The sequence below is a fragment of the Phymastichus coffea genome, unplaced genomic scaffold (assembly GCF_024137745.1).
Source record: "Phymastichus coffea isolate CEN01 unplaced genomic scaffold, Cenicafe_Pcof_1.1 PCOF00045, whole genome shotgun sequence".
NCBI classification, from domain to species: domain Eukaryota; kingdom Metazoa; phylum Arthropoda; class Insecta; order Hymenoptera; family Eulophidae; genus Phymastichus; species Phymastichus coffea.
Genome location: NW_026706856.1, coordinates 1,037,130 through 1,050,185, shown reverse-complemented (window position 1 = coordinate 1,050,185; position 13,056 = coordinate 1,037,130). Strand labels below are relative to the sequence as shown.

The following is a 13,056-nucleotide window of genomic DNA, read 5'->3' as shown; positions in this document are numbered from 1 at the left end:
CTGGTTTTGAAACAAGGTTTAATTGAGCATACACATAGGAAGCTTAGTCACCCGGGAGTATTTAAGACGCTTACGTATATGAAGCGATTTTATTACTGGAGGTTTATGCATCGAGATATAAAAAGTTTCGTCTTGTCATGCGATCTCTGTCAGCGAGTTAAGTACCTGTCGGTCGCGATGGAGGGTCCATATAACCTTGTGACTTCTGAATTTCCTTCAGACTTGGTTACCGTGGATTTTTATGGACCCCTCCCTCGCGCCCGGGGGGGAATGGAGTACTTGTTCGTCGTACTTGATGCTTTCTCAAAGCTTGTGAGGCTCTACCCTATGAAAAGAGCAACAACTTTAGCTTCAGTCAATAAAATCATTAAAGAATATATACCGGAATGTGGCAAGCCCAAAAAGATTTTAAGTGATAATGGCACGCAGTTTACCTCAAACCGATGGATAAACCCATTGGAGGAAATAGGCGTGAAAGTACTATTTAGTAGTATTCGCCATCCTCAGTCTAACCCTACAGAGCGCGTCATGCGGGAAATTGGTCGCCTTTTTAGAACTTTTTGTGTGAAAAAGCATACAACATGGATAGACTCGGTTAAAACAATAGAAAATTTACTAAATATTACCACCCATTATAGTACAAACTTTGCTCCCATAGAATTACATTTCGGACAGCATGTTAAGGATGAGATATCTAAGATTGTAAAGTTTCCATCTCCTCAACCAATTGATAAGGCGTTAATGATTACATTAGCAAGAGATAATATTCTGAGAAACTTTCAAAGAAGAAAGAAAAATCAAAGAAATAAAATATCTAAAGTAGTCTTGAACGTAAACGATTTGGTGATGTTGAGAGTCAGGCACTTATCAAATGCGCTTGACAAAGTCACACAAAAATTTTTCACCTATATGAGGGGCCGTATAGAATCTCGAGAGTTATTGGCGAGAATGCTTTCCTTTTGGTTGATCCAAATGATCCATCAATCGAGAAGGGTACCTTTAATCGCCTCAATCTTCGCAAGTACAAAAATGCTGTGAATCAGAGTTCTTTATGCGTTGCCTTTCCGATTTCCTCGCAAAGTCTTTGCTATACCTTGCTGGACTAACGAATTATATTTTAAGTGAAATGTTTGATTTGTTTTGTGCGTATGAGTATGAGTGAGTTTATATTGTGAAATGAATGACTGAAATGTAGTATGCTATGAATGTGTATGATGTTAAGTGCATGTATGATGATGAATGTCTTAAAAACAGATAGATTGAAATGTATTATCATGATCGAGATATGATGAATTTGTGAAAAGGAGAATTATATTCGAAAACCTATAAAGGGACAAAAGAAGAATGATATGATTAAATATGTATTGCTTTAAGCGATATCACGTGTACACCTATGTAATTACGAGAATATTTATTATATTATGTAAAATTAACTTGCGCTAATTACTCCGGAGTTATTTTTTAAGTCGACTTAGAATAGTATAAATAAGGGTTAACTATGTGGTGTGAAATTTGAGGTGTATTAAAGTAATTATAAGATTTAGCTCTATTGCATCCACTGAAATACGGAGCATTTTGTTCCTGCGATTCGTTCTAAATCTACGGAGCATATGTAACGCATCAATTTGAATTACTCAAATTTTGTGTAAGTAAGTAAGTGGGGAGTCGTTCCATGTACGCGCTCTATTATATAAGCCCCTCTCTAACGCTGCTCGCTCTCCTTTGCTCGGTTGCCACTCAGCGAGAAACACCACAGAAGGCGGGACCTTCTGACTTACAACTATTTGACGACATTCCAACGGCTATCTTCTGCGACAGAATCCGTTCTGGGATCAAGATAATTTCACTGCTTGTGTTGCAAGATATGCTAGTGCAGTTTAGTGATTACCTCCTATATTGGGAATTGTGACGAGGCAAGCCAAGTTTCGCTTTTCTTCTCAGTTTTGAGATTACTTGGCAGCTATAAATATTCAATATTCATGTGACGAGATGTGTGGCATAGAAGAACCGAGCATTGCGAGCGAAGAACCATGAGCATCTTAGTGTGAGCTAATCTTTTATTATGTATCCGAGTTGACGAACCGTAGTTTGAATGTTAAATATGGAAATGTTTTGATTTTAATCTATACATCTCAGGTCTCACCGGGAGAGTGTAAGCATGTTTCATTTATTGATTTTAACTAAATAAATAGTTTTATAAGTTCTGATTTAAATTCTAATAAACTTCATTTCTTGTTATTTGGTTCAATCTGATTGCCTGAGTCTTGCTCTACCGACTTAACTATTTTAAGTTAATTAATTTATCTTTTATATCATTTTCTCTTTTATATATATTTATATCAAATAAAATAATTTTACAAATATTATTGTAACGTTTACTCACAATTCATTATGAATTTTTCGTATAATCCCACATTAGGCATACTCAAACGACAAAAGTAATTAGAGTTAAATTATGCGCTAGAAAATTCTTTATGAAAGTTTTTGATAGAATATGAAACGACGATTTGAATGATGTATTGATATTGCATGATAAAAAATGTTTCGATATCTTAAATAACGCATATTCTCTAAGAAGAAGTTCAAAAAACTAAAAAATTCCATCGTCTCAGCACAATATAGTTGCTGCAAAATGAATTTGGCCTTCGAGAATGATTTAATTTAATAGAATTGTCACTGCTTCATGGCATGAACATATAGTACCACATTGATTGTACCACTATAAAACACGTAAATTCAAAATCCAAGCACAGTCTCATATTAGTTCCAACTATCTCAGAATTTATTCAATAGATCTATATATGACGTGCTTTATACGTAATACGCGTTTATCTCCTTGTTACTTAATTTAATTTTCAAAAATTAGGTAACTACAGTTTATCTTTTTATAAAATATTCAAAATTTTTTAATAGCTTTTTATACAATTGATAAATAAGTTCACTCACGTCTGAGATTTTATGGTATTTCATCTAAAGCAATTCAATTTCAATTCGAAAGTTTATTCTATGATAAAGCTTCTACTCGAAAGCCTTATATAAAGCTTGCGTGTATAAAATTGTGAATAACTTACATCATTAAAAGAGGTCAAAATATGTGTATATGTGTGTGTATGTAAATTTACATTGAATTTAGTAATAATTTTTCATATTATTTTTATTTTTATTTGCTATGTAATTTTTTCTGACGATATTTGTATTTGATGAAGTGAGTATAAATGAAAAAGTTTTGAAACTTAAAAGTCAAATTGAAACAATCGTAATCCAAGATTAATAATTGGTTATTTAATGTTGAAACATGAAAAATTACGATAAATCAAATTGATTTTCCACGTTATAACAGCTGCAATACAAATATCTTCAGATAGTACACACAAATTTTGATAGTTGTTTAAAATTTATATTTAAATTTAGAGGTATAATTAATATTATTCCTAAAAATTTTATAGAAATTTTTTATAGTCTTAATTATAATTTACTGTATCATCATTTATACTTATAATTCAATTTTAATCTACACAAACTCAAAGATCCAAAGAAATAATTCAAACAGATTGCATTCGAACGTGATACATTGATTTTCCAAGCAGATTTTTTTTCTGATACGGCCAAATCAAAAGCTCGGCCAATCGACGGCTGGCACATTAATGCATTGCGCACGTGCGCTCATTTTTCAGGCTGGCCAACGAATTTTGTAGGGTGTTCAAAAATCACCAACGCAACACGGCGTTATTTACGAGCTCGATTTACGACGAATCACTACGAGCAATATAGGCCTCCCCACACGAGTGTCATAACGAGTCTCTCTCTCTCTCTCTCTCTCTCTCTCTCTTTCTCTCTCTCTCTCTCTTACACACACTATATATCCGCGGTCATGCATGGATCGCACGTCCAACAATTTTAGATTCGCATATATATTTTACCACGAGACAACGCCAAGCAATATCCTCACGCGCTACCGCTATCACTGCGAGGCGAATGGTAAATAGAAGCTCAGTGTATTTTTACGTGAACAACCTTTGCAGATGCTTTCTTTTTCCACGATCAAATGTATCTTGATGAAGGTGATATCTCAATTTCTATTTTCTTATTATATCGGAATATGATAATTGATAAAACTGTTTTTACGAATACAAAAGCCACTGCATGTTTAGACAACAGAAAAATTATAATTTTTATACTTTGAGTAATGGACTTTCGATGAAATGCACTTGTACGAAATAATATTACGTATATGCGCATTGACGGCGTATTTTAAATAAATTATGCTCGTCGAAATTGAACAATTAACACGAAAAAATGTCTAACAATATACTAAGCTGAATTTTTATTATTATTATTACGCGTAAATCTGAGTGTGCTTGCGCAAGTGGACCCATAAAGTTGCTTTAGTTCGTAAAGGTAAGAGAAAAAGCGTAAACAAAAGGGTTAGATAAGTACAAGTATAACTCCTTTCAAGTGTTGGACTTTCGGCTGTACGAAAAATAAACTGGACGAAGTTTGAGCAACTTTCGCTAAGATAAGCATGCGTATGTCGTGAAAATAATTACATTTTCAAATAGTTAGCGCATCTACTCGTATAGTAGAATCTGTCCTACAAAGCTACATTGATGTGTCTGCGTTTTTTTGCATACACTTACCTCTAACTAACCCCTGCTTTATCCTATATCTGCTCGTCTACGCTATAACGAGTTTATATAATCAATTTATTTAAAAAATTTAGGCAAGATCTTTATTTATGAAAGATTGTTATGCTAGCTCATTTATTTGTATTCTCTTTTTTTGTAACCGATGCACAAGCTTTTTCAAAAACTAGCTCTTCGATAACAGCTGTCGCTTTCGAAACTACTAGCTTATTCGGTTGACTTTTTGTGAGTCAGCAAATTTATTTTCATAAAACAGAAATAGAAAAAATTTGCAATCGACCAAAGTTCAACATGAACGACAAGTTCATAAGAACCGTGGCAAAAGGCAATTCGCCGTAGTAAAAGTTATACGTGGTTGGGACAAAAAGTTACGTTAACAATACGGCTGAACCAGTATAGCGTTAAAGAAAACTTGGTGATATAGCCACCCGCATAAATTGCCAGTTCCGCATTAGGGACAGAAAATAATATCGCTGGACACGTGAGAAACGGAGGAGGGGGAAGCCAAGTTTTATGGACGTTCCTAATGCGAGCTCGCTTTATCATGCTTTATGCAGGTCTTTAATGGAAGAATGGATTAAGACGTTCATAAATTGCGCTGGACTCGATAAGACGAATTTTCTGGCTATCTTTCAATGTTGCGCGAACTATGTTTCATGAAATTTTGACGAGTCCCGTATGATTGAATGATCATTTAATTATATTTTATATTGATATATTTTTCACGATTCATTGTACACCTAATGAAATTGAAACAAATGACAGCTAAGATTATCAATTTTTTAATGAAAGCTACTTTTACGATGTTCACTCGTTTTGATCGAAGTAACAACAGAAGAATGTATATCTCTTATACTATAAATGTGTAACTTTTTATTCTTATTCTATTTTTTAACGTACTAGTGACGTCAGACATGCTCCGCGCGCTCTTATCTTCTTTTCCATTTCTTATTACATTGATTCATATATTTAATACAAATATTTTTTTAAAGGTAGATTTTTTAATTCTTTTATAAAACACATATCGCAGCGAAAAAATGTTTATTATTCAAACGATTCCACATTTCCAAATCCATGATTTACCATTAGCTTATTTTTTTTCAACTACACGGGTCAAATTATTATTAAACGTTTATCCTACTCTTTAAATAAATATTATGACATTACATTTATTTGAATCTTACACGTTCAAAAATCAGATTATCGATTAGTAATAGGATATAATTAGAAGAATTTCAAAGCCTAACCTCTTGTTTTTACGAAACGATTTACTCGCTGTTAGTAGTTTCATAAAATGAGTATTGTAACAATAACATTGTCGCTTATTTCTTTTTTACTTTCATTATCTTCAAAATGACTAGTATCAATTATGATAAATAAGATTTTCATTACTAAAATCACAACTCGAAACCATACATACACGCTTATTTAACGCCACATATCACGTGTCCATATCTGAGCTAATCAGATCATGAATAAAATGCTTCAACATGTCTTCCGTCACTTTTTTATGAGGGATTATTATAAGGGGATTGATTAGTTTTCTGAACCTTTAATTTTCAAACGTATTTGTTGCAAATATTTCATATTTATGAGATCAATAGAGAGCAACAAGATAAAAAAGGTAAGCTATGCAGCTATGTAGCTGATCGAGATTCACTGCGCTGCTATCGTAAAAATTCTATTATTTATTACAAAGTCTTCATTTCAAATATTTGCTAATAATATACACACAGCTAAGCCAATCAATTTAAAGCAAATTATAAAATTTGATGGTAAAATTGAACTACAGAAAGAGGTTGGATCTACCCGATTTCCGAAGCGCAATCAATCACATATACACATAATATCACGTTTAACAACCGACGCAGCGTCAGTCTAGGAATCCCTAGTCGCGAGAGAGAGAGAGAGAGAGAGAATGTAAAAGCGGCTCGGTGTAAAAAATAGGTGAGTCGAAAGGTAGATATGGGCGGTAGCAGCAGCAGCCGAAGGGGTTTGGTGGCGCGGACAGAAGGAGAAAAGGAATCGTACACGTATCTCGCACCTAGCAGATAAGCTGGTTTGCTCCATTTGTTCAAGGGCCAATTTCTCTTCCACCCATTCTCCCACCACCCGTTTTCCTCTCTCTTTCTTTTGCTCTCATTTTGTCTTTTTCTTTCTGTCGGCGGCTTGAGGAAAACTATTTTAGCTGATCTCCTCTCCTCTCTTTCATCTACGACATATCATCCAACAGTAAGAACAAGAAAAAAGAAATAGGAGCGAATGCAGGGTTGTTCGCGATGGTGAATAGTTGTGAGGTTTCTTGTAAGATGCGTCTGCAATAATAAATAAGGCCTTTAAACAATCAAACTATGATAATGAATAGTACCTACCTTTAGTCACCGTAAAAATGGAAATACCGGTTTGCTAAATAAACGAGCATCTTCCTTTTTTTTGACACTACTATGAGAATTGATTACCCTACTCAATTAACCTTACTGCCAGTATATTAGGAAAGGAAATATTTCTTTACGGTGACAGATTGATACCATACGCTATATCACTAGGATTATTTATTTTTGTCTAGTCGTTGTCTCTATTCTCCAAGTCATGAAGCTCTTTCATCAAATGTATCAATTTATCTTGTTAATTATTGATCATACTTTAAGTTTAGGAATGATTCATACAGACACTCAATTGCTAATTACCTCCATAAGCGTTCAATTGCTGCTAGGATATTTAAATATATATCATTTCTAATATGGAATACTGTAATATGATCATGGTTTAAGAATATATTTGATTATTATTGTAATCACATACCTCTTAAAGAAAAATCTAAATACTCATTAAATAATCTGAATTATATACAATGCTCATTAGATTTATTCTGCCCAATGTACCTGTATGAAAGTTGGAAACTCGTTTGCTCTAAATGTGTATTTCTAATTTAAATGAATGTTTCGTCTGGTAAAGTATTCAAGTTGCCCAAGTTTTTTGATTTAGATCAATCGAAGCGCATTAATCGAACACACTCGAAAAAAGCAATTAAATTTCAATGATACTCTTCATTGTCGAACTGAATCGTTCAAGTTACAATCAATATTTAATAAATGAAGATTTCCATTCAAAAAGCTCATTTTGCGATACAATTGAATAACGAGATAGATAGATAGGTGGATGGATAGAGAGAGAGAAAGAGAGAGAGCCTAACTAAAAGTATTGGTATCTAGCGTAAAGTGTTAATTAAAATGGCATTCACGTCACATGTGACTGAATGAATCAAATTTGCCGGATTGTCAATGTGTTGGAACAAGTGAATCGAATGGTGGCGTGAGGCGAGACAATTGCAATTGCAACATCTGCACGAAGCTTGGTCATGGCGATTGACTCATTGTATCAACGTCGCCCAGCTTGAATTACCATACACTGTCAATGCCCAGATTCCGAATGGCGATCAATTAAAGCAACATACGCTCTCACCCTCTCTCTCTCTCTCTCGGCTCAACCACTCGGCACCATTGCCTCAATTCCGATGTGCGATTGCATTATTAATACGCCCGAGAGCCGTCTATACTACGTTTGATACTGTGCCAGGAGCGTTGATTGGTTGATTACTGATCTAGCTGTTCATGCATTTCGTATATTTATTAGCGATTACCAGCCATTTTCACCATTTACTCAACGTTTTTTAACGTATAGATAATTTGTTGTTATTATTGAAATATCTCTCTTCTGAAGTTACAATCGCTATTCGTATCGCACATTTTCTGCATGGATTAGCTTATTATCATTTGGCAGGTTGTATAAAATTTTATTTACATATAATAAACATTTCTTGTAAATTAGCATCACTGTGTAATATAGTGGCTCAAAATTGTACAGGAAATATAATTCACCCGTTGCAATATTTTCTTCGATGAAATTTCATTATGTTGCATGTAAAACTTTGTGACTGTACTCTACTAATGGCAGAGCTTGCTTTTATTTGTAGCCATTAAAGTCGAGCTCATCGGCAGCAAACAAATGCGTTTCATAGTCGAGGAATAATGAAAAGCCGATAATTGAAGCAATGTTTCATAAAAGCAAGTAAAAGTTACACAGAATCTATATGTAATTTATTAGAGTTAATTCTAGTTATATTAATTATAAATTAATGAGTCAAAAGATTATTTTTATATAAATTATTTTTACTTTACTACATATATTTGAAAAAAATTAATTTATCTTAGAAAAATCAAATTACCCAAAAGATTGACTGATTATTATTACGAAGCTAATGAATATTTTATAATGTATTTGCCATCCGAACTCGTAAGTTTAAAAAACGATGAGTAAAAAGCAAAGATTATAACATTGCTTAACGAGATAGCATCAGACAAATTAAAGGGAACTTTTGTTATGCAAAGTCTCTGAAGCGTAAAAAGAACTTAATTAGCAACAGAGAGAGAGAGAGAGAGAGAGAGAGAGAGAGAGAAGGAGAAAGAGAGAGAGAGCTTTTGGCATTAATTAAAGTCTATTTTCTCAAAGAAAATGCTGACAAGATATCGTGCGCTTAAAAAGAATGAGAATTACCACTGCACAGTTAAGTCTATTGACCTAATAAATTAAAAAATAAATTCAACAGCAGAGGCTACAGAAGAGTTTATGTGCTTTTTTGTAGAAATATTATATCAGCTTCTAATATTTATATAAAATTCGATAATGAACTCACAAATTATTAAAGACCTTCCTGAAAAATAACTTTATGAATAACTTGTTATGGCAATAACTTTAAAAGCGTCGATTAGCAAGGCAAAGCTCCTTCCATGAACGGAAGTAAAAAAGCAGGTGTCACGTTCTTTCTTTTTCTCGGTCTCAAGAGAGTCGAGTAAAAGACATCTTGGCAGTTTAGCAGACGTAATCACATCTGCGTGTAGCGTGAACACTTTTATAGCGTAAGGTGCGCGCATCGTCAACGACACTTTTATACAGCGCACCAAAGTTTATTCTCTTATTCCTTCCTCATCATCATTGTAAATTCTCGTGGGTTGCTCGCATTGCTAGGTAAAGGAAAAAAAAGCAGAAAATGAAACTAGCTTGTGCCTTGGAGAAAAAGAGCATGTTCCACTTAGGTTGGCGCCTCTATAAAACAATTAAAGTGCCTTACTCGCTGGGGGCGTTTTGCTTAATGAAAAAGGTGCCCATTCGGGAGCGACGCGTGTCCGAATTCCGCGCAGATTGTTTTCTCGCCTCGCGCGCTTCTTTTTCATTTTTTTTATTTCACCGCCATCAACGAGGTCACAATTCCGGAGGGTGGTAAAGAGAACGGTGATACGTTGATTTTGCTGATTTCTCGTGTAGCAAAGTTGAGTCCCAGTTTGGCAGGTGTAATTACAGAGTTCCGAGGTCGACGCAGCGCGCGCTATCTGCGCTTTCGCAGTGAGAAAAAAGGCAGAAAAATGTTTGCCCCTCGCGAACCACGAGGCAAGGAAAAAGTTTGAATGTCAGCAAAACTCATCCTTTTTCAACGACGGAAATCAAGGGAAAAAACTTTTACTTTTTACTCCCTGCGATGCAAGCTGCCAATGTTATATTTATTCAAGCGGAGATTTTTAATTTTTGCCTTAGTTTCAGACTTTTGTTATAACTAACTTCTATTAGCTCTACTTCTCATAAATATTATATAGCATTTCGCGACGTTTTACAAGTTGAATAAATAATTATTGTGCATTAGCTAAACGTTATTTGCGAGTTTGATGGTGCTACGGGTGAGGAAGAAACGTAATATTTCATATAGGTATTAGTGTAGCTATATATCGATTTTCCTAAACTTCATAATTTATTAGTCGATTTTGATAAAATATTGACAGTTGATGTCAAACGGTATTTTCAACACTCCGTACGATGGGGACTCGACTATATGCACGCTCGAGTAATCGAGTATTCTTAAAATCTCGTCCCATACACGTCGTATCGAAAAAGCAACTTAGAAACACGTGCGAGAAAGTGATTTTAGCCTCGTGTGGCCTCTTCACCCTCGCTACGCTCGGATGCAAACGTCCACACGAGGCTGAAATTACTTTCTCGCTCCGTTGCTCGGCCTCAAATGTCCGCACGAGGTTGAAATTACTTTCTCGCACTGATACTGAAATGTACTATATTTCGATTTTGAATGTCGAACAGGTGCATCTAAACAAACTCTACTTAAGTTCTACATATGATTTCAAGTATATTTGTATCCGTTCGCTAACGCGAAAATAGTGAATGAAAGTGGTTATTTGTTAAATTTCCAAAATTCATCTTACTTTAAGAAGACTATCAAAGAGCTATACCGCGTTTTTAGTTTTTCAAATGCTTTTATTGAAATAACATTTGGGATATTTTTAATTAGCTTAGTAGATATTAAGCGACCAGTGACATGTTTGATGTTATTTTAGTCATGAAAAATTACAACTTTGAGATAAACTAGTGACGTCGGGCGTTGTTCGCTCATGTGTGCTATGATGCATGAACTACTATCACGTGACTACGTCTCAGCTAATTCAGTCACGAATAAACTGACTCCACTTTACTATCCATCCACTTTAGAAAGAATTTTATATGCAAGTGTTTCATACATCACAATTGTTTTCAACTACTCCGTAGTTCAAAACGAATATCGATTTTCTTTTATGCGGATATACTGAGTATTATGTATACCAAGGCTATCTTGTTATACTTTTATCATATAAACTTTGATGTATATCTTCGTACTACTCGTATCGTAACCTACTTTTACTACAGTTTCTTTATCCGTTTACAATAAAAATGATAGACAATGTTTAGTCGTGATGAAGAAACACAGCAGAAGGTATCTTGACAATCGTTGGTATGGCTAGTTGCCGGTTTTTAACGTGCAGCTGACGCGCTGGTTAAGAGCTGATACTAACCCTCTCAAGTACATTACTTACCATGACGTTGGCTTTATCGTTGAGCCTGATGGTGCGCGCAGTCTACGCGCGGAACCTGTAAGTAAGGCATTTTTATGCACCCTGAACAAAGATAAAGCTTGACGTGTGCAAGTTGCAAAGTTGTATTACTCTATATACCTGTGGTAATGTCCAAGAAAATGGACTCATTGAACGGAACATAACAAGTATACGTTTTCAACATGGATTACCTTGTTGAAGCAGCATTGATGATATTTCTAAGATAACATTTTGTGTTTTCTGCTTATCACACTTATCTTGTATTATTAATATTCAAACTGGTCAACTTGTGTGGTTTTTCAAATAAGAATAAATGAAAATTGTAGTTAACAATCCAAAAATAAACTTGCAACGTAATTGAAAGAGAATCGACGATATTGAATTCCATCGATATTAATATATAAAGAAAACATTTATTTTAATATCAATATTATACAGTTAACATTAATATCTTACAGTAACCGTTTGATTTCTACAGGATTGATATAAATTGCCATTAAAAAAACAATATCTTCAATCAACAAAGTTGTTACAATTTTCTCTGTTTTAGTGTCAATGATTGTTCATTATATAGTTTTTCGATAAAATTATAAATATATTGATTTAGAAAATGGAAAATGTGAATGTTTTGATTCAATTTTATTTCGAAATATTTAACGTGAATGATATTTTCTCTTTATATTTGGTGCAATTTTTTATCGTTTCGCTCTACGAGCAAAAATCAAAGTGTGTGTGATATTTACAAAGGGTATTTATGTACAAAGGGCATGTCAAGGACGCTTATTTGACAAAATATGTAACATTATCTGAACCCGACAGTTTGTTTTAACGACTTATCATTCTCTTATGTACGGTATAGCAACACATATCGAAATTACTCGTATGAAAATTGTTAATACAGAATAGGAAAATTAACCAACGCTAATTTTTTCTGTCAATCGTCATAAAAAAATCCGCATTTTAATATGATGTTTGGCAAACTTTCTTTTGAATACCGTTTAATTTAATCAGCAAAAAATTATTACTTAAAAAATGGATTTTATAAAATGGCATATGGCTCAAAATAATAGTCTAGATTATCTACGTAGAAACGCGACATTGAAAAATTTTCTACACAGTCGTTTGATCCCATGGAAACTGTAAGTATTCATAAATAAAAGTAACATGTACTTGACAGTTTCACTTCTGTCTCGCATATACACGGGTTTTTTTTGCTTCCAACTGCGACAGTCACATGCACTCGCGCACTCAGTTCGAAAATGTTCCACGCCAACAGTATATAGACTTCCGATTGTTTTACAGCTGGGACTGCAGGTAGCAGGTAAAAGTCATCGTTTTTCCTCCCAACCGACCAGGCTGACAAGGGACCGGACTAGAATACGAGTCTCAGAAGCAGCACTACCGGAAGTAGCCTGCCTGCCATCCTGTCGCCAGCTCCGTGATGCATTGCCGCTGGGTGTTCTTCTGAAACAAACCGATTAAGC

At 34.3% G+C, this 13,056-nt stretch overlaps 1 protein-coding gene and 1 long non-coding RNA gene across 3 annotated transcripts in view; one reads left to right on the top strand and one right to left on the bottom strand.

Annotated features, from left to right (window-relative positions):
• Positions 1-1,292: 1,292 nt before the first annotated feature.
• LOC131664817 (uncharacterized) overlaps positions 1,293-13,056 on the top strand; it is a 50,905-nt gene continuing 39,141 nt past the window's right edge. Inside the window, exon 1 of the long non-coding RNA XR_009301971.1 lies at positions 1,293-2,044. This is a non-coding gene — a long non-coding RNA (uncharacterized LOC131664817). The remainder of the gene's footprint in view (positions 2,045-13,056) is intronic.
• LOC131664816 (zwei Ig domain protein zig-8-like) overlaps positions 12,057-13,056 on the bottom strand; it is a 77,933-nt gene continuing 76,933 nt past the window's right edge. Inside the window, exon 7 of one of the 2 annotated variants that reach the window (XM_058936208.1) lies at positions 12,057-13,036. In XM_058936208.1, coding sequence (XP_058792191.1) covers positions 12,945-13,036 — 92 coding nt within the window. In that variant the 3' untranslated portion in view covers positions 12,057-12,944. The remainder of the gene's footprint in view (positions 13,037-13,056) is intronic. The other variant, XM_058936209.1, reaches the window with a different exon arrangement.